Source organism: Panthera tigris, chromosome C2, assembly GCF_018350195.1.
Source record: "Panthera tigris isolate Pti1 chromosome C2, P.tigris_Pti1_mat1.1, whole genome shotgun sequence".
Classification (NCBI taxonomy): Eukaryota; Metazoa; Chordata; class Mammalia; order Carnivora; family Felidae; genus Panthera; species Panthera tigris.
Window position 1 is genome coordinate 64925407 of NC_056668.1, and position 27981 is coordinate 64953387.

Below are 27981 nucleotides of genomic sequence, written 5' to 3' on the forward strand. Positions count from 1 at the left end.
TTTCCTGTCTCGTGTATCCAAGGTCTTCCTAAGTCAGTGCCGGCCCTGGGGAGGAGGGTGTCAAGAATGTGGTGTCGACCCTGGAAGCAAATTAGCTGGGCCTGGTAGAAGGGTACTCACCTAGTTATTACTGCAGTTATCCTTACTGTCCTCCCACGGCGTCTCCCAGAGGCCTTGGAGCCCTGAGAACCCAAGCGTGTGCCCGCAGGTTCCGTGAGGGCCATGGAGGTGCGGCCGCCAGCGCCACAGAGCTACTTCTGCCGGGCGCTGTGTCCTTTCCCTCGGGTTTTTGCTGCGGGAGCTGTGGCTGCCGATTCGGAGAACCAGAAGCTGTCTTCCTACGTCCCAGAGCCTGATTACCTGGAATCCGGATGGGACCGCCTCCGGGACCTGTTTGTCAAAGAGTAAAAGTGCCTAGGGTCTGTGGGGAGGGGACTGCGAAGAGCTGTCCTGCAACCTGGGTCATCCTGGGGTGAAGGACCCCTGAGTGATGTGGTTTGTTTTTGAATAAGATTTGGTGTTGTAATGTTTGTATCCCAAGTTTGTGTCCTCACATTGCCATTTAGTAGTTCTGTTGATTGACAGGACAGTTTACAAATGGTAGGGGTGAAACTCATTATAAATCAGAGCATTTTTAGAGAATATAGTCTTAGTGTAATCCCCCGATTTTACAAATTAGAAGAATTGGACCGAGCTAATTAGTGTCAGAATTGACCCTGGAATCCACATCAGCGAGATTACGCTCCAGTATTTTTTTTCGCATTTCACTTTATTCCAAACTTTGGTATTTCATGACCATAGCTCCCCCTTGTCTCCAAAAAAATGGAGATTGGAGAGACGGCAGCGAGAGCTGTAAAATGTTTATTCTGTCAGATAATGAATATATAAAAAATAATAGCAAGTATTGTCTCATTTTTATAAAAGAAACGATATTAGCTAGATCAACAAATAAGGTTATTTCAGAATACAAAATTAACTTCAAACTGAATTCACTTTAATGGAAAACTCATTTCATTTATTCACTTATTTCATCATTTATCAATTATTGGTGGAAAAATGGCCCTTTCATGAAATAGTTTACAATACTACACTGTTACCAGGTGGTTAAATTAACTTTGAAGCTTTGTTATGTTGCTGAGATTGTTGGGACAAGGAGTTGGCAGAATCGTGTTTAATTGCTTTATTGAAATATTATCTTTATTTTAAAGATAATGAGGCAGCCTTTCTCATTGGTCCTTCCAATCAATATTTACTTGAGATACTTGTGAAAGATCCTATGTAGTATATAACAGAAGAGTGTTATTTTGATCAGCTTTGGAAACCACAGAATGTTGGAGCTGAAAGAAACTTGAAGGTAATCTAGGTTAACTTCTATGTTCCCCTCCATCATAGATGAGGAAACTAAAGTTCATAGATTGTGATCTGGCTGCAGGTCACTTAACAGTGGGTGACAGAACCAGAACCACAACCCTGTTGTCACTTGTAGTTTAGGTCTTTTCCACCACTGTGCTGTTTCTTCACCATTTATTAGCTGTTTGGGCCAACCATAGGACTTCTTAGAGCCAAATAAATAAAATGGAGATAAATATCACCTATGGCATGGAATTTTTCAGAGAATGAAAAGGAGGCAAAGCATATTCATCTGGCTTGTTAAATTTTAAGCTTTTACATTTTCTCTTTTCTGAGTTCTGTCATAGGCCAATTTTTAGGTAAATGTTTTTGATCTTATTCACTATACAAGATAAGTACAGGGTTCAAATTATAGCAGTTTTTTCCTATTGGCCTAAGTAAGTATAAGAATGACAGTTTTCTGAGAAATTTTATTTAGATTTCTCTTGTAGATGCAGGAGCTGTAAAGACTCACTGATTCTGATTTCAGAGATGTGGTTATTGATAATTAGAATTAGATAAACACCTTATAGTCTCCGAAGAAAGTGATTTAGTAATGTAAATAACATTTAGTATTTATCTAGAGGGCCATTTATAGTAACATAATACTTAAAAACTTAGCTATTCATTAGAGCTTCTAGAAACATCTTCAAAGCTTTATTATCAATTCTAATTTCTTCTTTTGAGAGTAACAAATTGAATTAAACAGTGGTTTTTCCTTATGTTAGGTTGGTCTGTGGTGTCCATTGCACAGTGAGATTTCTCATTTGTTGCTTTTTATCATACAGGCCCAATCTGAGCATGGCATAAAAGTGAAGAATTCAGAAAAGACAGGTTTTGATTTTTTTTTTTTAATCTAGGATTTTGTTCTTGAATATATTGTCCTAAAATCTGTAAGGTTGTGTCATTTCCAAAAGTTAGCTTAAAATTCAAAAAGGGAAATCTTGATCCTTGCATCCAGCTTTTACAGATTCTTCCTGATTCCAGAGATGTAGTGGACTTGTAATAGTCATCAAATAAAACCACCTTAGAAAAAAACATTATTGGAGTATAATATGCATCTATTTACACATAAATATATTGATCAACAAATTTTCACAAGCTAAACATAGCTGTGTAACCAACACCGAGAAACTGTTAGCAGCATTTCAGAAGCTCCCCTTTGTGCCCCTTCTAGTCACTATCTTCCTAAGGGTAATCAACCAATAGCTTAATTTCTAACAGCATAGGTTAATTTTGGCTGAGATTTGAGCTACTTGTGATATAACTGTGGTATTTAATTCATCAGGAGATTTTATTAATCCAGAGATTCTGCCCATGATGAAAAATGTGGTAGTGTTAGTATTGGGGTCATTTTGAATGTACTGTCTTTTGGAGAGCAGTATCCATAAACTAATCCCAAACAACATTGTCTTTTTGATGTCTTAGTGAACAGCAGAGAACTTCAAAGGAACTTGAGAATATTTATAAGGCGGCTATTTCAGCAGGCATCATTGGCTGGGCATATGGAGGAATACCAGCTTTTATCCATGCTAAACAGCACTATGTTGAGCAGAGCCAAGCAGAAGTTTATCATAGCCGGTTTGATGCTGTGGTAAGTACTGATACTCTAAAAGTATTTGAGGGCATATTAGTTTAGTAATTCACTTTACACTTAGCTATTCAGTTAGGTGGTAGGGTTGGAAGGGTTAAGATGTCAGAGTAAAGAAACAAAACCTGAACTTAACAACAGTAGACGTATTAATGCTAAAGAGCATACACATGTTTTGTCAGACTACTTTTCTTATCTTCAGAGGGATTACCACCATGGCTCTACTTTCTGAAATATATTTCTATCACTTCTCAGTCTTTTGGCTAAGATCAAGTATAGTATCTGAAATATATTTCTAATCCCTAGCTAAATCATCAAGGCTTAGCTGTAGCATATTAACCCCATTCACAGGGTCTCCTTGGAGGACACTAAAACAATAATTAGCATTTATAACTCTACAGTTTATAGAGTGCTAACTCTTTTGTTAGATCTGTACATCAACTCTGTTGTATAAGTGAGGAAGTTACAGCTCAGAGAATTAGTTGTTTGGGTTTTGTTTTGTTTTTTAAAATTCTGTCAGCCTTAAAAGTTGTAAAAGTAGTACAAAGAATTCCTATATACCTATCACCCAAATTCTCCAAATGTTAACTTTTTATCACATTTACTATAGCATTCTCTCTCTGTATAATGCATATTATTATTTTTTGTGACTGCTAAAGAGTAAGTTATAGTCATGATAAATACTTCAGCATGTATTTCCCTGAAAACAAGGACATTCTTTTATATAATCACTATATAATTATCCAGATCAGGAAATTATCACTGATATAGTACTATTGTCTTATTTTCAGACTTTATGTAAATTTTGCTAGTCGTCTCTCCAATATTATTTATTTATTTAAGTTTATTAATTTATTTTGACAGAGAGTGTTCAGAGGGAGCTGAAGTGGGGGAGGAGCAGAGAGAGAGGGAGAAAGAGAGAATCCCAGTCAGGTTCTGTGCCAGGCTCCACGCTGTCAGTGCAGAGCCCAGTGTAGGGCTCAGTCTCATGAAGCATGAGATAATGACCTGAGCCAAAACCAAGAGTCAGACACTCAACCGACTGAGCCACCCAGGCACCCCTATTTTAAAAGTAAATAAAAATAATTTTTTTTTCCAGGTCCAGCATCTAATACTGGATCAGATGTTGAATTTGCCTTTCATGCCTCTTTAGTCTTTTTTTTTTTTTTTTTTCATTTTTTTTCAATGTTTATTTTTAAGGGACAGAGTAGGAGTATGGAAGGGGCAGAGAAAGAGGGAGACACAGAATTCAAAGCAGGCTCCAGGCTCTGAGCTGTCAGCACAGAGCCCGATGCAGGGCTCGAACCCACGAACTGTGAGATCATGACCTGAGCCGAAGTCGAACGCCCAACCTACTGAGCTACCCAGAGACCCCTCTTTAGTCTCTTTTAATATAGAACAGTTTCTCTTTCTTTAACTTTCTTGATTGTGACATTTTTGAAGATTGGGGGCTATTTATTATTTTATTTTATTTTATTTTTATTTTTTATTTTTTTAAATTTACATCCAAATTAGTTAGCATATGGTGCAATAATGATTTCAGGAGTAGATTCCTTAGTGTCCCTTACCCATTTAGCCCATCCGCCCTCCCACAACCCCTCCAGTAACCCTCAGTTTGTTCTCCATATTTATAAGTCTCTTCTGTTTTGTCCCCCTCCCTGTTTTTTTTTTTGTTTTTTTTTTTTTTGTTTTTTTTTTAACATTTATTTATTTTTGAGACAGAGAGAGACAGAGCATGAACAGGGGAGGGTCAGAGAGAGAGGGAGACACAGAATCTGAAGCAGGCTCCAGGCTCTGAGCTGTCAGCACAGAGCCCGACGCGGGGCTCGAACCCACGGACCGTGAGATCATGACCTGAGCCGAAGTCGGCCGCTTAACCGACTGAGCCACCCAGGCGCCCCCCTCCCTGTTTTTATATTATTTTTGTTTCCCTTCTCTTATGTTCATCTGTTTTGTCTCTTAAAGTCCTCATATGAATGAAGTCATATGATATTTGTCTTTCTCTGACTAATTTCGATTAACATAATACCCTCTAGTTCTATCCACGTAGTTGCAAATGGCAAGATTTCATTCTTTTTGATTGCCAAGTAATACTCCATTGTATGTATGTATATGTATATATGTATATGTATATATATATACATATACATATATACATATATATACACATCACATTTTCTTTATATATTCATCCATCTATGGACATATAGTCTCTTTCCATACTTTGGCTATTATTGATAGAAACATGGGGGTGCATGTGTCTCTTCGAAACAGCACACCTGTATCCCTTGGATAAATGCCTAGTAGTGCAATTGCTGGGTCGTAGGGTGATTCTATTTTTAGTTTTTTGAGGAACCTCCATACTATTTTCCAGAGTGGCTGCACCAGCTTGCATTCCCATGTGGGCTATTTATTTTGTAGAATGTTCTTCAATTTGGATTTGTTTAATGTTTTCTCATGATTAGATTCCAGCTATGTGTTTTAGCAGGAATACCCTAGATTGGGGTATTAGTACTCCTTACTTCTTACTTAGATGTACTTAATGTACTTCTTACTTAGTACATTATATCAGGAGCACATGATATCTATTGTCCCTTTACTGATAATGTTTACTTTAGGCACTTGGTTAAGATGGTCTCTGCCAGGCTTATCCACTGTAAAATTATTATTTTTCTCTCTTTGTAATTTTTTTATTTTTTATTAAAAAATTTTTTTTGAAAGAGCACACGTGCAAGCAGGGGAAGGACAGAGGGAAAGGGAGAGAGAATCTCAAGCAGGCTCCACACCCAGTGCAAGCCCAGGCGGGACTTGATCTCAGGACTGAGATTATGACCTGAGCTGAAATCAAGATAATTAGTAAATGTAATTAGTGAATATCTTATGGATACTTATGAGATACTTTGAGACTATGTAAATATCCTATTTTTCATCAAATTTCCGTGCTTTAGTTTTAGTATTCAATGATGACTCTTACCTGAAAGAGTTAATACTGTGGTGGTTGCGAAATGGTTATTTTCTAATCCCATCTTTCCTACATTTATTGCTTCATATTCAGCTTTAAGGAAGAGCTTTCCCTTCTCCTGTATTTGTCTTTTTATAATTTATTTCTATCAATGTGGACTCGTGGATTCTTGTTTTACTCTGTAGCTTATAATCCATTCTTATCATTATTTATCTTGATGCTGAAATTGGCCTGGATTTGGACAGTTGGAGCCCTTTAAACTAGCTCCTTTGTTCTTTTTATATGTCCCCATCGTTCTTTGAGCATATCTTTATTTTTTGGCATAGCAAGATGTTCCTGGCCCATCTTTTACTTTTCCAGTACCAGCCCCAGAGTTAGTCATCACCAAGGAGTTCTAGTTTCTTTTAGTGGAAAAATTATATATAAAACTAAGATTTGAGGGGCACCTGGGTGGCTGAGTCGGTTAAGTGTCCGACTTCAGCTCAGGTCATGACCTCACAGTTCATGAGTTCAAGCCCTGCGTCGGGCTCTGTGCTGACAGCTCAGAGCCTGGAGCCTACTTCGGGTTCTGTGTGTATCTCTCTCCCTGTCTCTCCTCCGCTTGCACTCTGTCTCTCAAAAATGAAATAAAAACATTAAAAAAACAAAGATTTGATGCTACATATGCTCACTTACAGGGATATCATGGCTTCTATAGGCCCTAGGAAATGTGTGTGTGCTCATATATACTTATGTGCACATATTCATACACACATCTGTATCTATTTATTTATCTGCCTATTTGTTAAAAGCCACGAGTCCATACTGATACTCTTCAGAGAGGTTTTGACTTGCCCAGTATCTTGTAGTAGTTAAGGATCCACTTAGGGATTCTCTCAAAATCTAGACTATATCCTCAGGATATTGTACCAGACTTGCTCCATGGTGATGTGGAGACAGACAACCTGTCTTCCAGTTCTGACTTACTCCTTCTTGGCTGAGTGATCTTGGTTAGAAACTTCCTCTCTGTGCTTTAGTTAAATCTGAAACACCTGCCTAAAAGAAAAGTTGTAAAGATTAAATGAGGTAATATGTTAACACAACTTTTACATAGAACGTGGGCAGTAAATATCAGTTCTCTTTTCTTTGCTCTTTTCTCTATATCTGTATTACTATCATCCTTACCCTTTTATTTACCATTTCTTTGGTTCTTTTTTATTTTATGGTTTCTTTTTTCCAAGATTTCTTGTATATAAAAAGCATGTCTAATACTGACTTTATATTTGCCATGGCATTTGCCATATAGATTCTCTGTTTATGCCTCATTGATAGATTGCTTGGTTGACACTGGCAATTCTTAGTTCCTTTTCTATCTCCCGATAGAATAGGATGCACATGGGACTTTTGCTTAAGTTTCAGTAAACGGTATTTCTAGAGATCTTAATAATGTTTCTGTTTAGGTGTCCCTGCCTAATCCATAGCCATCATTCTACCACAGTTTTAGAATAAAGAAGGTATTAAGGGGTCTTGGAACCTCACAGCCTTTTCATTAACTTTAGCAATCTGCACATCGTGCTGCCACACGAGGCTTCATCCGGTACGGCTGGCGCTGGAGTTGGAGAACTACAGTGTTTGTGACTATATTCAAGTAAGTTCTCTCTGAGTTGTGACAACAGGTCTTAGTATTATTTTGGGAGCACATCTTTTGAGCAAGTGAGATTTTTAAAAACTAAACACCCACATGAAAGTGATTCATAATACCTTTTTCCCCAAGAACTTTTATCTATGTAAAAGATTGGTCCAGATATAGGTTTGCATCCATGGATGGAGGTCTTCCACCTATTATCAAAGTAGGGACAAGGTTTCTAAGTAAGAGAAATTCTTTGGTTCATTCTTCAACAGAAGGTCCACCTAGAAAACCTAGGTAATATTGGTAGTCCGGAACACATTCACGGGACCTAGACTAAGACCAGGAATTGACTTAGTAGGCGTTTCTAATACCTATCACTTTAGTGAAAATTGTGGTCGAGAAAGTAAGGGGGATATGCTTTAAAGTTTATGTTTTCTTCCTTCCCCCTTCTTCCCAGCACAGTGAATACTGGTCTAAATGTGTACCGAAATAAAAATGCCCTAAGCCATTTTGTCATTGCGGGAGGTAAGACATTTTTGTTCTTGTTTATGTTTTTCAGTCTCCTCAAAAATGGTTTGGGAAATATTTAAGGACTTATAAATCAGAACTACTGAATTCTTTGGTTGACTTCTCATCACATCTCATTCAACATTCATGCAAAATGTATGGAGAGCATTATGCTTGGCCCTTGGTATACTTGGTGAACAAAACAGAAAAGGTCTTTGCTTTCATGGAGTTTTATAGTGTAATGTGGTTGGGGGAGAAAAAGGCTGCTGTGATAGAAAATAGCAAACAGGTGAAGCAATGGGATGATCAGGGTGAGTAGAGAAGGCCTTTATGGGGAGGTGACATTTAAGCTGATACCTGAAAAGTGTGAAGAAGAGTAGCCTATGCAGAAGCAACATTGAGGGTGAAGTCTCCAAGGCAAGAAAGTTCCTCAAAAGCAGGATAATAAGGCTGGAACATAGTCAGTAAGGGGAAGAGTGGCTTGAGATAAGTTTGGTGAAATTACGTAGAAAGGGACCAGATTTTTCATACTAAGAGTTTGGATTTTATTTTAAAGCTTTATGCCTCTGGTAAATGTGACCTCTTTAAAATGAACATTAAAAAATAAGTATTGAAGTATTATTTCCAGAAATGTAAATGTGAAGTGCCACATAAACACTACCTCGTGTAATTCTCTTACATGCAAAAAGGTACATATAATTCATAAAACATTTAAAAATTTTTTTAATTTGGAAATAATTTCAAGCTTACAAAAAGTTTTAAAAATAAAAGTAATACAAGGAACACCATATAACCTTTATATACAGAGATTCAGTTATTTACATTTTAGCCCATTTGCTTCTTGTTCTCTCTTCTGAGTGCATGCTCTCTTTCTCTGTGTATATGTATATATACACCCAGGCAAACACATGTACACATAATTTGAACTTAACAATTTAATGGAAACATTTTAAAATATAAAACTAGAAATAGGCATTAATAGCACTGGAGCAGCTGGAACTTGCCCTTTTTTAACTCGCCACCATTTTTCCATGGGTATTCTGTAGGCTCAAATGCCTATATCCAAACCAAACTCTGTTTTCCTCCCCCAACTTCCATACTTGCTCCTGTTGTTAGGTTCTTTATAATTTACCATGTTAAACAAATAAACAAAAAACCTGGAAACCAGATAATGATATGGTTCTGCCTTTTATCCCCCTCTTTGCAAAGTTCTAGTCCTTTAATTAGATTCCTTTAATATGTAGGGACTCTCACCTCCTCTTTCTTCCCACTGCTGCTATCTGGTCTTCCCTGTTTCTAGTCTTGGTTTCCTCCACTTCCACTGTTACCTTAGTTACTTTTTGGAAATATGAATGTGAGTATAACACTTTTCTGCTTGAGCTTCTTTCATAGTTTCCCATCATTCTAATGTTGATTCTTGATCTGGTCCTCACGTACCACTCTTGCTTCACCCTATGACTCTACTCTTGATTTCTCAAACCCATCATAATCTTGCTTTACATGTATTGGTCCCTTTTCTTGAGCATGCCTTCCCACTCCTGCAAATAATTTTATTCAGCTTTTATTGAACCTGTCTTTCAAGGTTCAGCTTATCTGTCAGCTTTAGTTTCCTAGTCCCTATTTTCTTATTTTTGGGTCTTCAGGTGTCTTTCCCCTATATTCCCATAATTAACTGTAAATATTTTAATCAAAGCACTTACGACTCTATGTTGTACCTGTTAACTTGTTTTGCTTCTCCACTAGATGACTTACTTGATATCAGAGAAAGTCTTCGCCTTTTATATCACAACTATTTGACACATAGTAGAGTAGAATAAATGTTCCTTGAATGTAAATTGAGTGTAAAAATTAGTAAAAAAATAAACATGATACAAGATAAGTTTTTATCTCAAACCAGCAACCAACATTGAATTTAATGGTATAACACTGAAGTAATTTCCCCTGAAGTCAAAATCATGTCAAGAATGTCTCCCCTCATTATTATATGGCATTCATCTGGACATTTATAAATGTATATTTGACATCTGGAATGACTGAGTGAGGAGCTTGGCAAATTCTTTCACAAAAAGCAACAATAGAATTGGACATAATTATCGAAAACCATTTAAAGATGCTGGAAGTTGACCACAGGCACACAACAAATCAGTAAGCATTTATCCAAGAATTTCTACTGAGTTTCAGTAAGAACATTGGGAGTCTGTGGTGTTTCAGCCTAGGGCTCCTCCTGCCCCGCTAGCCCACAGCTCTGTGATGCAGAAGTTTCATAAGGACAGGCTGGAGGACTGGCTTTCTGCTGCTGGAGGGCGCTGACTTTATTTGGAGCAGAAAACAGAAAATTCCAAGCCAAGGGGTGTTGCTGAAAACAATTGCAACAGGGAAGGATAATATCACACAGCTAATCTGAGGTTTTGATACTATTTGGGGTAAGGAATAGACTGGCAGATGAGGCAGAATCTTAACAGGAATATCTAGGGAACAAGACAGCCACAGGGGGTTTTAATAAGATTCTATGTATCCCTAGAATTCTGGAAAGTTGCACACATGTGTAAGTATGTATTCATGCACACTCTGGAGAGACTGGCAAGGGCCCTAGCAAGCTACTTTGGTTAGTTGTGAGGGTTAATTGTGAACACCAAAAGAAAAAGCCAGAAGAGATTTTAAACTGTCTAAACTTTGAATGCATTCTTCAACCACAGATACGTTGGTAAAGGATAGGAGCGTTACTAGCTTGGGATGCTTAAGCATAATTTCTGACAAATCATTGGCTGACTACTTAAGCCAGTTTGATGCCTAGGAAACCACGCATACAAATAAAAACTGAGCAACGACGTTAGTGGCTGTACTCTGCAGAAAAAAGACTCCACAGAACTAGTCCGGGCAAGTCACTACATAGACAAAGAATTACAGTCATCCCCCCTGTGTGGGGGGTGTTAACTCCAGAGTTGCTATAATTTATTACCTAAAATGTCCAGTTTTCAACAACAAAAAAATCATATGACATGTAAAACCAGGGGATTAAAAAAGCACTCACTGGGAATGTCTCTGACTGGACCCATCCATTGAACATAGAAGACAAGGCTTCAAACCATTTTAAAGAAATTTAAAAGTATGTTGATAGTGACTTACCAAACAGAGAATATCAATAAAGACAGAAATTATAAAAAAAAAATCAAATGAAAAGTTGAAAGTTGATACAACAATAGAAATTAAAATTTCACTGGAGAGGAGGAGCTCAACACCAGTCTTGAGATAGCAAAAGAGAATTCATGAATTTGAAGAGGGATCAATATAGATGATTTTTCGTGAAGAACAGAATTTTTAAAATGAAGAGAAATGAACTGAGCCTGAGCAACCTATAGGACACCATCAAAAATACCAATATATGTGTGAAGGGAATGTTAGGTAGAAAAGAGAGAAAGGGTTAGAAAAAAGTATTTTAAGAAATAATGGTCCTTAACTTCCCAAATTTGATGAAAAACATTAATCCACACATCCAAAAGGTTCAACAGACTCCAAGAAGAACAAACATGAGGAGATTCACACCTAAGCACATAATAGTTACACTGTTGAAAGAAAAATCTTAAAAGCAGCAAGAAGAAAATAACTCTCATGAGGAACACCAAAGAGGATTAACAGCTTATTGCTCATCAGAATGATGGAAACCAGAAGGCAGTAGAATGCATTCAAAGGCCTGAAAAGCATAAGTTGTCAACCAGGAATTCTGTTTCTAACAAACCACTCTTCAAAATTGAAGGCAAAAATAAAGACATTGGCAGATAAACAAACAAAGAAAAATTGTTACTAGCAGATCTGCCTTACAAAAATACTATAGGAGATTCTTCACGCTAAAAGGATGTAATAAACCAGATGGTAACCTGAATCTATGAGAAATATTAAAGAGCATTGATAAAGATAATTATATAAGTAATTATTAAAGGCTGTATAAATATTTTTTCTCATAACTAATCTAAAAGACAGTTATGTAAAATAATAACAAAATTGAAGTGTTAGACATACAGCATATTTAAAGTTGTATATGGCATTAATAGCACAAATGAGAGGGAAGGAATGGAGGTATGTTGGAGCAAGGAGATGACACCAAATAGTAACTTGACAGGAAGAAATGAAAAGTACTAGAAATGGTTAATATGTAGGTTAATATAAAACACTCTATAAACCTATTGTTTTCCTTTCTTTTAACTGTTTTTCCCTAATTTAAAAATAGTATTTGAGGGACTCCTGGGTGGCTCAGTGGGTTGGGCATCTGGCTTCAGTCATGTCATGATCTCACAATTTTTGAGTTCGAGCCCCACGTCAGGCTCTGTGTTGACAGCTCAGGGCCTGGAACCTGCTTCAGATTCTGTGCCTCCCTCTCTCTCTGCCCCTCCCCCACTCATGCTCTGTTTCTCCTTCAAAAATAAATAAACATTAAAAAATTTAAAAAAATAAAAGTAGTATTTGAGGGAGTGCCTGGGTGTTTCAGTCAGTTAAGTATCCGACTGTGGCTCAGGTCATGATCTCCCGGTTTGTGAGTTGGAGCTCCACATCAGGCTTTCTGCCGTCAGCAGGGAGCCCATTTCATATCCTCTGTTACCCCCTCTGTCCTTCCCTCACTTGCATGTGCTCGCATTCTTGCATGCTCTTTCTTTCAAAAATAAACTTTTTTTTTTTTTTAATTAAAAAAAATAACAGTATCCAACTAAGTGGCTAAGTTGGTTAAGCAGCTGACTCTTGATCTTGGCTCAGGTCATGATCTCACGGTTTGTGAGTTGAAGCCCCACATCTGGCTTTGTGCTGACAGTGCGGAGCCTGCCTGGGATTCTCTCTCTCCCTCTTTCTGCCTCTCCCTTGCTCGTGGACACACACTCTTTCTCATCAATCAACCAATAAACTTTTTAAAAAATGCTAGAGACAAAGGACATTTTATAATTTTTTTTTTATGTTTATTTTTGAGAGAGAAAGTGAACAGCGGACAGGCAGAGAGAGAAGGGGACAGAAGGTCCAAAGTGGGCTCCGCACTGTCAATGGAGAGGCTGATGCAGGACTCGAACTCACAAACTTGAGAGCATGACCTGAGCCAAAGTCGGACGCTTAACCACCTGAGCCATCTAGGCACCCTCATTTTATAATGTTTAAAGGACCAATCCATCAAGAAGATACAACATTTATAAACATATAAACTAACAACAGAGCTCATAAATACATAAAAAGAAACACTGAATTGAGAGGAGAAATAGACAATAACACATTGTGAAATAGACAATAACAGATCAGGAGTTCAAGCCCCACGTCGGGCTCAGTGCTGATGGCTCAGAGCCTGGAGCCTGCTTTGGATTCTTTGTCTTCTTCTCTCTCTGACTCTTCCCCCACTCATGCTCTCTCTCTCTCTCTTTCTCAAAAAATAAGCATTAAAAAATTTTTAAAAAATGACAAGATAACAGACAACTTTAGGAAGACTGACCAAGAAAAAGAAAATAGACACAAATTACCAAAATCTACTCAAGAAGAAATAGAAAATCTGGATAGCCCTACAACAAGTTAATAAACTAAATTGTTAGTTAAAAATCTTTTCACAAAGAAAGCCCAAGACCAGATGGCTTCAGTGGCTATTTGGGAAGTTTCTTTCACAAACTCTTCCATAAAATAGAGGAAGAAGGAACACTTTCAAACTTATTCCTTTGGACTAGTATTATCCTTGATACCAAAGCCAAATGAAGATGAAGATAGCAAAGAGAACTACAGATCACTATCACTCAAGAGTATATACACAGGGGCACCTGGGTGGCTCAGTCAGTGGAGCATGTGACTCTTGATTTCAGGGTCGTGGGTTTGAGCCCCATGTTGGGTAGAGAGATTATTTTATTTATTTATTTATTTTGATTTTTAAAATATTTTTTATTATGTATATATAATATAATATGATATGTGTGTATATATATATATATAATATAGTCAAATTAGTTTCCATACAATACCCAGTGCTCATCCCAACAGGTGCCCTCCTCAGTGCCCATCACCCAGTTTCCCCTCTCCCCCATCCCCATCAACCCTCAGTTTGTTCTCAGTATTTAAGAGTCTCTTATGGTTTGCCTCCTTCCCTCTCTGTAACTTTTTTTTCCCCCTCCCCCTCCCCCCTGGTCTTCTATTAAGTTTCTCTGGATCCACATATGATTGAAAACATATGGTATTTGTCTTTCTCTCCCTGACTTATTCACTTAGCATAATACTCTCCAGTTCTATCCACATTGCTACAAATGGCCAGATTTCATTCTTTCTCATTGCCAACTAGTATTCCATTTTTATATATAAATCACATCTTCTTTATCCATTTGTCAGTTGATGGACATTTAGGCTCTTTCCATAATTTGGCTGTTGTTGAAAGTGCTGCTATAAACATTGGGGTACAAGTGCCCCTATGCATCAGCACTCCTCTATCCCTTGGGTAAATTCCTAGTCGTGCTATTGCTGGGTCGTAGGGTAGATCTATTTTTAATTTTTTGAGGAACCTCCACACTGTTTTCCAGAGTGGCTGTACCAGTTTACATTCCCACCAACAGTGCAAGAGGGTTCCAGTTTCTCCACATCCTCTCCAGCATCTACAGTCTCCTGATTTGTTCATTTTAGCCACTCTGACCAGTGTGAGGTGGTACAGAGATTACTTTAAAAAGAAAAGTATGTACACAAAAATCCTTTACAAAATATTAGTAAACCAAATCCAGCAACAACCAAGGATTGTATACTGTAAACAAGTGGAATTTACCCAAGGAATTTAAGGTTAGCTTAGAAAAGTATTTGACAAAAATCCAACATTCATGATAAAAACTCTCAACAAACTAGGAATAGAAGGGAGCTTCTTTAACCCAGTGAAGGTCACCTATCATCTATTAAAAAACCTACAGCGGGGCGCCTGTGTGGCTCAGTCGGTTGAGCGTCCGACTTCAGCTCAGGTACGATCTCACGGTTCGTGAGTTCGAGCCCCGCGTCAGGCTCTGGGCTGATGGCTCAGAGCCTGGAGCCTGCTTCCGATTCTGTGTCTCCCTCTCTCTCTGCCCCTCCCCCATTCATGCTCTGTCTCTCTGTCTCAAAAATAAATAAACATTAAAAAAACCTACAGCAAACATCGTATTTAATGGTGAAAGACAATGATTTTCCCCTAAGACTGAGAACATGGGAAAACTGTATACACTTGTAATTAAGGTGTATACTTGAGATGAATACAGTTGTATTCAGCATTATACTGGAGACTTTAACCGTGCATTCAGGCAAGAAAAAGAAATAAACACTAAGGTGGAAAAAAAAAAAAAAGTAAACTATTTACAGAACACATGGTAATAAAGAGTTTGTGTAATAAAGAGTCTGACTGATGTTTGGCTGCTGATAGCTTATAAGCCTCACTACTCCCTCCCCCCTTTTTAATTGACTTTATTTTTTAGAATAGTTTTAAATTCACAGTAAAATTGGGCAGAAGATACAAAGATTTTGCATATACAATAAAACTTTGGTTTGGGAGCATAATTCATTCGGGAAACATGCTTGTAATCCAAAGCACTTGTATATCAAAGCAAATTTCCTCATAAGAAATGATGGAAACTCAGATGATTTGTTTCACAACTCACAAATATTCGTATAAAAATGATTACAATACTGTAATATAATACAAATGAATAAGGAAAGTACAAAATATAAAGAAAAATAGATTAACCTGCACTTACCTTTGAAAATCTTTGTGGCTGGTTTGAGGGAGACGAGAGAGGAGGATTATTGTGTAGGACAACTTTATTACTAACGGATGTTGACTACAGTACAGTATTCATAAACTCTTGTCATATACTGTATTTAATGTATTCAGCATAAGACAACAGAGGGAAGGGTCTATATCTGCAGGCAGCCTGACCTAGAATGAAGCAAAGCATTCCTAAGCTTACTCTTGTATGGAAAAGCAAAGGACTGTCCACAGGTGCTTTGAAGTGACAAAAAATACACTAGTGCCAGTTGTGGGCACCTTCCAATGCTCTGAAAAGTCACTGATTTCCAATGCTCTGAAAAGCCTGAAACTGAGCATGCGAGCATGGGAGACGATCACCCACAATCTCCCAGAGAGGGAGAAAGAGGGAGAAGAACTATTGGCTCAGTTGTGATCATATGACATTCAGCGTCAGGTGCTACTTACATTGCAAGTCTTTGCTCATTTATCAAGTTGAAATTTACTAGAAATAATGCTTATCTTGTGAAACATTCACAGAACAAGTAAATTGCAATCCAAGGTTTTACTGTACTCCTCCCCCCGCCCCAACATACACACTTAAACATAGCCTCCCCACTATTAACATTTTACCCCAGGGTGGGATACTAGTTACAGTTGAAGAACCTACACTGATGCATCATTATCCCCCAAAGTCCATAGTTTCCCTTAGGTTTCACTCTTGGTGTACATTCTGTGGGTTTGGACAAATGTATGATGACATGTATCCATCGTTGTGGTATCATAAAGAGCATTTTCATTGCCCTAAAAATCTGTTCCACCTATGTATCCTGCCCACCAACCCCTGATAAACAGTGATCTTTTTTTACTGTTTCAATAGTTTTGCCTTTTCCAGAAAGTTATATAACATTTTCAGATTTACATCTTTCACTTAACAGTATGCATTTAAGTTTCCTCCAGTCTCTTTTCATGAGTTGATAGCTCATTTCTTTTTAGTGCTAAATAATATTTCATTGTCTGAATATACCAGTTTACTTATCCATTACCTACTGAAGGACATCTTGGTTGCTTCCGAGTATTGGCAGTTACAAACAAAGCTGCTATAAATGTGTGCAGGTTTTGGTGTGGACACAAGTTTTTAGCTCCTTTGGGTAAATACCAGGGAGCGTGATTGCTGGATCATATGGTAAGAATATGTTCATTTTTGTAAGAAACTGCCAGACTGTCTTCAAAGTGACTGTACCATTTTGTGTTCCAACCAGCAATGAATGAGTTTCTTTTGCTCTACATCCTTGCCACCATTTAATGCTGTCAGTCTTCTAGATTTTGGCTATTCTGATAGCTTTTTAAAAAATATTTATTTTTATTTTTTATTCTTTTTTTATTTTTTTATTTTTTTGAGAGAGAGAGAGAGGGAGAGAATGAGTGAGGGAGGGGCAGAGGAAGAGGGGGAGAAGAATCTTAAGCAGGGTCCACACCCAGCGCGGAGCCCTGTGTGGGACTCCATCTCACTATGTGAGATCATAACCTGAGCCGAAATCAAGAGTCAGCTGCTTAACTGAGCCACCCAGGCACCCCTAAAAAAAAAAGAAAGAAAAAAAAATACACACACACACACACACACACATGTTTAAGTTTATTTATTTTGAGAGAGACAGAGTGAGCAGGGGAGGGGCAGAGAGAGAGAGGGTGAGAGAGAGAATCCCAAGCAAGCTCAACAGCATGGAGCCCTACAAGGGGCTCGAAATCATGAACCCTGAGATCATGAGCTGATCCAAAACCAAGAATCAGTTGCTTAGCCAACTGAACTACCCAGGAACCCCTCCCCCCCCCCAATATTTTATTTTTAAAAAAATGCTTTCTTTGGAAAAGAAGACTTGAAAAAAAGACCAAATTTATTACCATCTCGGGGTAATGTAATTAAAGGTGATTTTTTTTCTTGTTAATTTTAAAATTTGGAAAATTAAAAAAAAAATAGTACTTAAATAAGACACATAAGTCTCAATTGTTTTTTTAAAAATGTTACTACATGAGATGCATTCGTTGTGTTGTGCATAGTGAGGGAGGAAAATGAATGACGTCCTGGATATACCATACCAGTGGGAAGGAAAGGGAGCCTGTGCACTGACCACCTGGTGGCACTGTAGACCACATGCCCACTTGGAGGCCTGCCTGAGGGTTGTAGCAGGACAGAAAGGGTGAGACTGGAGCAAGGTACAAACTGCAGGGGTTTTTGTTCTTTGGGGAAAGCTTTTCTTGAAGAAGGATGAAATTGAAGAGATGGGAGTGAAGAAATTACAGATTTGTAAGGGGAGGTGGGCAAAATGAAGCAGAATGAGAAGAGGTTGGACCCATAGAACCGATATACAAAAATTAGGTTTGTAAAAGGGATGTTTCTTCCTTTGATCCTGCAGTGTGGAAGAGAAACTAGCTGTGTTGGCATTTTATTTATTTTTTATTTATTTATTTTTTTTAACATTTATTTATTTTTGAGACAGAGCATGAATGGGGGAGGGTCGGAGAGAAGGAGACAAAGAATCGGAAACAGGCTCCAGGCTCCGAGCTGTCAGCACAGAGCCTGATGCAGGGCTCAAATTCATGGACCACGAGATATGACCTGAGCTGAAGTCGGCCGTTCAACCGACTGAGCCACCCGGGCGCCCTTGGCATTTTAGATTCAGGAAATCTAGGTTATGGTGATGTATTATTGATACTGGGTTCTGAAAACTTACTCAGCGGTTTATGTTCTTTTTATAGAAGAAAAATTTTTTAAATGGATTCTAGTACTTACAGATAATTTAATATTGGGTTTTTTGTTTGTTTGTTTGTTTTAAAATAGCTGTCACAGGAAGCCTTTTTAGAATAAACTTAGGCCTGCGTGGTCTGGTGGCTGGTGGCATAATTGGAGCCTTGCTAGGGTAAGTGTTAATATGGTTTGATACTAAATTAACACAACTTTCATTAATGCCTTACTGTTAAAAATCTCATTCATTTCTAAAGAATAAATTTGAATCTTACAGCCTATAAAAGGCCTTCAGTTTTGTATTGGCTGTCGCTTTGACTGTCAAATTCTAATCTTACCCCAGTTGTTGATTTTACTTCCAATTGTCACTGCTTAGATATCACTAACACCTGAACCTATTTGTAATTTGAACAATGGTATTTACAAGGAGCAGGAAAATAATAAGAAACAATTAACAAGCACATTCTGTTAAAAATTTTTTTTGTTTGATTTTGTCTGTTTAATTAAAAAATTTTTCTTCTCCAGCTTGTTAATTTGAAAAAATTTGAACCTACAGAAAAGTTGAATGAATTAGTACATCAAACACCCATATACTCTTTTCACTTATGTTCACCAGTTAACATTTTGTCATATTTGTTGTATGTCTCTGTATATGTGTGGAATGTGTGTAAATTTCTTTTTCTTTCTCCTTTTTTCTTTCTGGCTAAACTGTTAGAGACCTCATAATTCTTCACCTCTGAATACATTAGCTGGTATCTCCCAGGATGAAATGAAGAACATTCACCAATGATACCACAGTATAATCATCACAGTCAATAATTTAGCATTGATTCAATATAGCTATCTAAGATATGGTCCATATTCAAAAATTTTCAATTATTACAATAATGCCATACATATATATATTTAACTCAGGATCCAATTGCATATTGCATTTACAGTTTTGATTCCTTTAAGCTAGAATAGATCCACTGCTCTTTTTCCCCCAGAAAATTTCTCAATTTCTTTTCATTATCCCTTCATGAGTAGATTTAGGTTAAATGTTTTCGTCAGGAATACAGTGTAGGTGAAGTTAGTCCTTCTCAGTGTATCACATCAAGATACATATTGTCTTCAACTATTGTAAGTGATGTTAATTACTTGGTGCAGTACTTTTCTATTGCTGTGTAACAAACTACCACAAACTTTTGTGGCTGGAAACACCACCCGTTTATTATATCACAGTTCTGTAGGTCAGAAGTCTGAGGAGGCTGATGGGCTCTCTTTGTTCAGAGTTTTACAAGGCCAAAATCAAAGTATGGATCAGGCAGGTTCTTATTGGACTAGGGAAGAATCTGCTCCTACACCATTTAGGTTGTTGACAGAATCCTTGTGGCTGTAGGGCTGAAGTTATTGTTCCCTGCATGGTTGTCAGCCAGACACCAGTGTTCCTAGAGGCGTACATATTCCTTGCCACAGTGCCCCCTCTATGTTCAGACCAGCAACTGGTATGTTGAATCCTTCTCATACTTTGAATCTCTCTGACTTGTCTCTGCCACCAGAGAAAACTCTCTGCTTTTAAAGGGTTCATCCAGATAATTTCCTTTTTGATTGACTCAAATTCAACAGATTACTAACCTTAATTACATCTGTAAAATTTTGCTATGTAACAGAATCATGGGTATAATTTATAGTTGAGGAATTAGGGCAGGACAATTTGGGGGGCTATTGTAGAATTCTGCCTACCATATTTAGTATTGACTTAAATTTCTCCACTGAAAGGCTTCTGTTATTCTCATTGTGATTAGTAAATAATCTTGGGTAAGACTATGTGAATAGCATGTTCTCCAGCTATCTTTTTTCTAGTGGTTTTAATGATCTATTATAATTGTTGCCATAATCGGTTATTACTGATGGTTGTAAAATGATTTGTTAGTGCTATCTTTTCTTCTGTTTTTATTAGTTGGCATTCACCTGAGTTCTCCCTTCGCCTCCACCTACCCTCTCCCTTTTTCTACCCCCTTTTAAGGAGGAAGTTACACTAGACTTATGGATTCCTTTTTTAAATTATTTTTAAAAATTCAGCATGTCATAATCTATCGCAGACATGATTTTTGTTATATTGTGTTTTGTTTGTTTTTTAGTAAATTCTGCCCTCAACGTGGGGCTTGAACTCAGGACCCCAAGAGCAAGGGTCACATGGTCTCTTGACTGACCCAGCCAGGCACCACTTGTTATATTGTTAATATACCATCTTGGCTTGAAGGGAAAAATTGTTGAAATTAGCAGCAAAAATAATTTCTTTTTCATTGTCATTAAAAACACATAACATAAAATTTACCAGCCTGACCATTTTTAAGTGTGTAGTTTAGTAGTGTTTTTATATTCACATTATTGTACAAAAGATCTCTAGAACTTTGTCATCTTGCAAAATTGAAAACTCTGTACCCATTAAACATTAATTCTCCCTTCCCCTTGTCCCCCTGCCTTTGGCAACCACATTTTTACTTTGTTTCTATGATTTTGACTACTTTATTATTTTTTAAGTTTGTTTATTTAAAGAGAGAGAGTATGTAAGTGGGATAAGGGCAGAGAGAGAGAGAATCCCAAGCAGGCTCCACGTGTCAACATGGAGCTCGACACAGGGCTCAAACTCATGAACCATGAGATCATGACCTGAGCTGAAATCAAGAGTGGGATGCTCAACCAACTGTGCCACCCTGGCGCCCTGATTTTGACTACTTTAGATACTTCATATGAATGGAATCATATATTATTTGTCCTTTTGTAACTGGCTTAATTTTACTTAGCATAACATCCTCAAGGTTAATCTATGTTGTAGCATGTGACAGGATCTTCTTTTTAAAGGCTGTAGATACCACATTTTCTTTATCCATCTGTCAATGGACTTTTCCACCTGGCTACAGTAATTTTTCAAATGAGCTTACTTATGTTGTAGCCAGAGGGAACTTAAGTTATCTCAGAGTCAAAAACTCCTTTTCTTTGAGAACATAAGAACCAAACCCTTAACTTACTGTAATAATTGTTATCTAAATCAGTTTCTCGATGGTAACTATTAACAGTGGGTGAGACTGTTGTGCCAGACTTTCGAACTGTAGGATGTTTTGGTGGTTCCATCCCCAGAAGCCAATGGTATCCTTCCTCCAACCACATATGCCCTCCACAGTTCCTGCCTTCTGGAGGTTTTGGTACCATTCCTGTTACAATTTCATTTCTGAGAAATCTTCAGTATAAAGCTACTTACTAGAACTTGTCACAAGTATATATTTTCCCAGTTTATCATTCATGATAAAACAGCCAATTTATAGGCCTGTTGTTTTTATACCAGTTAATTTTGGGAAGTTGCAGTGATTGTTTTTCTCTACTGTTAGAAGACCAGGAAGGAAATTGCCTTAATAATTTTTTCTTCATTTGACAAGGACACTTTGTCAGAGTTCCTGTACCTGTCAGGGAATAAGTGGCTCAGTCGGTGTTGCTCCTGCCTTAGCAGACACTCACATGGTGTGTGGTCTAATGGCTGCTTTTTCCTAAGCTTTCTCTCTGCTTCCCTCTCAGCACTCCTGTAGGAAGTCTGTTGATGGCATTTCAGAAGTTCTATGGGGAGACTGTCCAAGAGAGAACACAGAAGGATCGCAAAGCACTCCATGAGCTGAAATTGGAAGAGAGGTAAGGAGCAGGTGAAGATAAAGGTACCTGGCTTTCCTAGCCATTGTGGTGTTCTCCTTAACCCAGGTACTCTAAACCACCACTCAATTCAAAGAGTTTCTGGGGCACCCGGCTGGCTCAGTTGGTGGCACATGCGACTCTTGATCTCAGGGTTGTGAGTTCAGGCCCCATGTTGAATAGATAAGCAGTCTGGTTTTTTCCATGTTTTTACTTAAAACTTTGATTTGTGCTAAAAACACATACACACGTGGAAATTTTTTTTTTTTTTTTAATGTTTATTTATTTTTGAGAGAGAGACAGAATGTGAGTGGGTTAGGGGCAGAGAGAGAGGGAGACACAGAATCCAAAGCAGGCTTCAGGCTCAGAGCTCTCAGCACAGAGCCCGACGCGGGGCTCGAACTCACGAGCTTTGAGATCATGACCTGAGCCGAAGTTGGACGCTCAACCGACTGAGCCACCTAGGCGCCCCCACACATGGAAATTCTTAATATCTGTAGATCAGTTGTCCAAGGACTTAGGTTCTATATGAGAAAAAGCATTGATTTTGTAGCCAGTTAAACCTTGAAAACAGAGCTTAAATCCCAGCTAGGCTATTAATTAGTTCTGTGACCTTAGATAGTTTCCTTAATTTCAAGCCCTCAGTTTTCTCAGCCATTCTATAGGCAGAATCACACCACAATGCTCAATACATATTTGTTTCATTCACTCCTCTTCTCCATTGTAAGAGGGTATGTGAGATATGTAGTTTTCTAAGTTCCGAGATAAAGCATTTAAAATTATAATGCCAGTATAAAATCTGGTGTGGAGAATTAAAAGCATGAAAGCGTTGTTAGCTTATTTCTAGTTCTTTAGATGTCATAAGAGGCTTTTTTTTTTTTTTTAATGTTTATTTTTGAGAGAGAGAGAGAGGAACAGAGTATGTGTTGGGGAGGGACAGAGAAAGCGGGACACACAGAATCTGAAGCAGGCTCCAGGCTCTGAGCTGTCAGCACAGAGCCTGATGCAGGGCTCAGACCCATGAACTGTGAGATCATGACTTGAGCTGAAGTTGGACACTTAATTGACTGAGCCACGGTGCCCCAGAAGCTTTTTCTTTTTCTTTTTTTTTGTTTTTTTTTTGTTTTTTTTAAATGAAACTTTAAGAAATTGGAAAGGTAGGGAAAATATATTGGTATTTGAATTTGGTATAGAAAGTTGCAGAAGAATTAACATTTGGAAAAATATGAACAGGTAATAATTGTATTTCAATAAAAAAGGGAAACCAGAAAAATAACTAGAGCAGTTGATAAGTTATTTAGAGATAGAAAACCTCAAGAATGGCTAAAAGCAATAACTTGAATTGAATTACAGTAATGTAAAAATACTTTGGCAAAAGGAAATAGTGTCAAAAATTTATGTGTGTGTGTGTGTATATATATATATGTGTGTGTATATATATATATATATATATATACACATATATATATATGTATATATATGATATTCCTGAGAAGAGTTAATTTAATAAGTAGTTAATAATAGTTAAGAACTTATATGCCTGCCTCTTTGCTTGAAAATAATCATAGAGAAGTTAAAGTGAGAACATAAAACATTGCCTTAGTGAGCTGAAAATGTAGAAGCCTGGTCAGGGCACCTAGGTGGCTCAGTTGATTAAGTATCTGATTTCAGCTCAGGTCATGATCTCACAGTTTATGAGTTTGAACCCTGTGTTGGGCTCTTTGCTGTCAGCTCGGAGCCTGGAGCTTGCTTCAGAGTCTATGTCTCTTTCTCTCTCTCTCTCTGTGCCCCTTCCCTGCTCATGCTCTGTCTCTCTCTCAAAAATAAATTTAAAAGAACATTTAAAATTTTAGAAAAAAAAAAAAAGAAAATATAGAAAACTGGCTATAGAGATATGGAAGAAGAAATGGTCCAACCTGGTTGTGAAGAGTTGAGAAGAAAGTCTTAGATGACCTTGATAATCACTTCAAGGAAGACACTAATACTAGATTTAGAAAAAGAACTGATTTGTTATTTGGAAATTAGATTTTAATTCCTTGTAAATACACATCTATAGTGTTGTCCCATCTGACGTTTCCATCTTGAGTTTACCATTGTGCAGTTCCCACGAGGTCTGGCAACAGAGAGTTAATGAAGTAGCAGGGCAGTCACATGCCCCCCCAGCCCTGAGGGCAACAGGACAGCCAGGTTGCAAGGCTCACACTTCAGCTTAGGGTGTTTCAGCTCCTGCACGATACCCCTGCATGAACTCTGGAATATCGTAAGGATCAGAGCTGCCTCCACAGCAGTGTCCATTTTGGTGATATGAGAATCGTAGTCAGCATGTGAGTGGAACAGGTTAGGAGAGCGAAGAAGGTCCATTATGTTTAAAGTGCAGTGAGCAATGTTTGCTCATAAGTCACAGGGAGAAGACGACAAATACTATCTTTTAAAAAAATCAGGGCGCCTGGGTGGCTTAGTCGGTTGAGCGTCCAACTCTTGATTTTGGCTTAGGTCATGCATGTCCCAGGGTTGTGGGATTGAGCCCTGTGTTTGGCTCCATGCTGAGCATGGAGCCTGCTTGAGATTCTCTCTGTCTTCCTCTGCCCTGCTCCCCCACTTGCGCACACACTCGCTCTCTAAGAGAAAAATAAGCTAAAATAAAAATCTAAGAACTAAAGAAATGGAGCAGTACTTGATATATCCTTTTCATTCTTTTATTACAGTAAAGCCAGACTGCAATTTACTGAACTCTTCCCTGAAGAAATTGAAAGTAGCTTACAGAAAAATCGATCCAAAGATGATGTTAAGAAAATTGAAGCACTACTAAATCTTCCTAGAAACCCTTCATCAACAACTAAACAAGACAAAGACTGAAAATGTTCTGGACTTAAAATTCATTGGCGAGTTGAAGGGATCTATGTTGCCCTGTCCATTGAATGCCAAAGGCTAGTCTTCTCCTTGGCCAGCCTGCTGACAGATACAAGTGCTGGCACCTCTAGTGGCAGTGACTTGCTCTTATCTTTTGTTTTCACCAAGAATTGGGCAATTGTACACTTACTTTACTTATCCTTAAATTTAAATACATAGTCTTTCCTGATTGATCTATATATTTGGCATTGTATCTGTACAGGTCAATCAATACATATTTCTTTGCCCTGAATTTTACAATAGTAAATTAAAAATTTCCCAAAATTGGAGTTGAAATCTGTGGGTTGTATGTTTATTCTTGCAGCCTTTTAAAAAGATACTTAGTCACTAGAAGGAGGAGGTATCACTAGGTAAGGCAAATGGGTCTGTGATGAAATCCTTGTGCCTTTGGATCCTAGAAACATTGTGGGCCTAAGTGTATAGTAGGGTTTGGTTTTGTTTTAATAAAAAAGATAATTCCTATGTCATTTGAAATAAGATATAAATTTAACAAAAATGAAGTAGATAAGCATTATTACAAAAAAAAAAAAAGGAGCCCATCTTTTTTTCTTCTCAGTGTTGCTGACAAAATGTCTATGCTATAATATGCAGAAGATACTTAGCATAGATATTCAGTCTGTACATTGCAGGAGCTTGCTCCTTTAGAAGGAAGCTCTCATGCAGACTGAAACTTTTACTAAATGAGAGGGGAGCAATGCACTAAGTGTACATCTAGTGCTTTGTTTTCATGTTGGACCTCTTTGTTTTTAGTTCCTGCCCTGAAAATAACCATTTTCAGGAGCCAGGTTTGTGTAGCCATGTGGTGTAGTGGCTGAAACCATGGGCTCTGGAGGCAAATCGCTGGCTTGGCATCTATGGCTTTGCAGCCATGTGACCAAAGCAAAGCCATTTTACTTTAAGTCTCAGTTTTCCCCTTTATCAAATGAAACAGTATCCACATCACAATGGGTATTAAATGAAATGATGCATGTAGAGTGTAACACAATGCCCTGGCCCACAGGGGATGATAGAAAAACAAATAGTAGTAGTTATAAGGATAGAAGAACCTGTGCACAAGTATATTTTTACCACGATTTATATGTCCTCACCACATTCCATAAAACCTGTTTTTCTTAATTATCCTATTCATAAATTGCTGACAAATTGGCAGTTAGTCAATCTCTTTATTGCTTTATTCATATACACATATAGATTAAATTCTCCCAACTAGAAATTATAAAACTAGGTGGTTGGTTTTTAAAATAATTTTTTTAGTATCACAAAAATATCAGAATAGAGGTAAAATAACCACTTTTTGAAAAAAATAGTACTGACACATTTATCAAATGTAATAAGTAACAATATAACTTATTTTAAATATAAATAAGCTCTCTTAGGTGTCTTCTGTTTTGTGACTACTTCTTGAGGTCTCCTTTTGATCATGTCTAAGGATTATTAATCTTAACCAAATGCAGCAACTCCCTTTTTTTTTTGTATTTTGCTTAAAGTTTTGTCAGTCTCCTTTTATTTCTTCCGTGATTTTGTTCTGAGAGCAACCATTTAAAAGTGTACTTCTGTTTCTTAGACTATATAGCATAATTCAGTCCTTTTATAGCTACCAAAATTAAATGTTTTAAATCTAGCCATATTTGAGATACTTGGTCAACTTGCTATCCAACTTCAAATTTTCAAATGAGAATATCTGATTCCTCCAGCTTAAGTTAGGACCAAGGACCACTTCCTGGTCCACTGAGTTGTGGAAGGCAATGTCAGAGAAAGGGGAGTCATGATTAAGTAACACAGGAGTAGCAGTTTGCCACTTCTTTTCAATTCTCTGCTGATGTCAGAAGGATCAGAAATGCCAAGGAGGAAAAGCCACTTTAGTGATCTGAGGAAGCTCTATGGAATGCTACTTTCATTACCTCAATTTCTAAAGATAGCTTACTGTTTAGTAATACACAATAAAAACCTATCTCATTTTAAATGAGAACTTTCTCATAAATATTTTATAAACGAGGTTAAACAACATGAAGCCATTTAAGGAGATTATCAGTCCAATATGAACCAGTAGGATGTGACTATCCCTCTCCAACCTGGCTATTGTTTTGAAGTGTATAAGTCATTCATCTTACACATCAGAGGATATTAGTTTTGGATAGGTCTTTCTCCAGAACCTGATAGAGAAGTGGGAGAGCAACAGAGGAGAGCACAAAGGAAAATGAAATACTGGCTACACATAGACAATGTTCCATTATCCTCATATTGGTATACATACCAGCATACTACCCACACATTAGCATCAGATTGCTTTTTACAACATAAAGTCCTCCAGTGTTGCGTCAGATCAAGTCCATAAAGTTGGCCTGACATTGAACAAATTCTTTTTCCAGAAACGTTGTGACTGGTGTGTATGTATATATACACCAGTTAATACCACAGACCCAGACTGATGATGGAAAAGAGCACCAGACACAGGAAATCTGGGTTCCGGCTCTGGCCTTGATCATTCAGGTCACCTCCTGGGCCTTGATGTCCTTGTCATTAACAAGTATTTTCAAATGTCTCTTCCAGGCTCAAGCAATTCTGTGTTTCTAAATTCTTTGACCAAGCCTACCAGAGCTACTAATGTTCCCACTGTATCCCACTAGTCACTTTCTGCAGAGCCACTGAAATGAAGAGGCTCCTAGAAAACAGATACATGAGGTACAAGGTGGGATAATCCTGGCCATCTGAGGAAATTCAAAGAGGTCAATCTAAGATGGAGGTGGGACCTGAGGAAACAAACAAATAAAATACTTTAAACCCTAAATCCCCAAAGAAAGAAAACATTTTAAAATTTTATATTTTTTATCACATAGGTGCTCCCAAATTGAGGGGGCATTGTAGATATTAATCTTGATGGCTAAAGAATATAAAGGGAAGTCTG

General features: G+C 37.6%; 2 protein-coding genes across 13 annotated transcripts in view; one reads left to right on the forward strand and one right to left on the reverse strand.

Annotated features, from left to right (window-relative positions):
• Positions 1-25592, forward strand: TIMMDC1 (translocase of inner mitochondrial membrane domain containing 1). The gene is made up of 7 exons (XM_007098363.3): positions 1-404; positions 2818-2983; positions 7481-7569; positions 8009-8076; positions 18600-18678; positions 22059-22169; positions 24872-25592. The coding sequence occupies exons 1-7, from the start codon at positions 223-225 to the stop codon at positions 25020-25022; spliced, it is 846 nt and encodes a 281-aa protein (XP_007098425.1). The 5' UTR covers positions 1-222; the 3' UTR covers positions 25023-25592.
• Positions 25593-26394: 802 nt separating this feature from the next.
• CD80 (CD80 molecule) overlaps positions 26395-27981 on the reverse strand; it is a 42666-nt gene continuing 41079 nt past the window's right edge. For all 12 annotated transcript variants that reach the window (XM_042998467.1, XM_042998462.1, XM_042998466.1 and 9 more), the window contains one exon: positions 26395-27826. The gene's annotated coding sequence lies outside the window, so the exon portion shown is untranslated. The remainder of the gene's footprint in view (positions 27827-27981) is intronic.

Excerpts from the sequence above, each read along its gene's own strand:
- TIMMDC1 (XM_007098363.3), top strand. The coding sequence starts at position 223 with ATGGAGGTGCGGCCGCCAGCGCCACAGAGCTACTTCTGCCGGGCGCTG. Across the intron at positions 8,077-18,599 it reads CCATTTTGTCATTGCGGGAG|CTGTCACAGGAAGCCTTTTT; the intron begins GTAAGACATTTT and ends GTTTTAAAATAG. Across the intron at positions 18,679-22,058 it reads ATAATTGGAGCCTTGCTAGG|CACTCCTGTAGGAAGTCTGT; the intron begins GTAAGTGTTAAT and ends CTTCCCTCTCAG.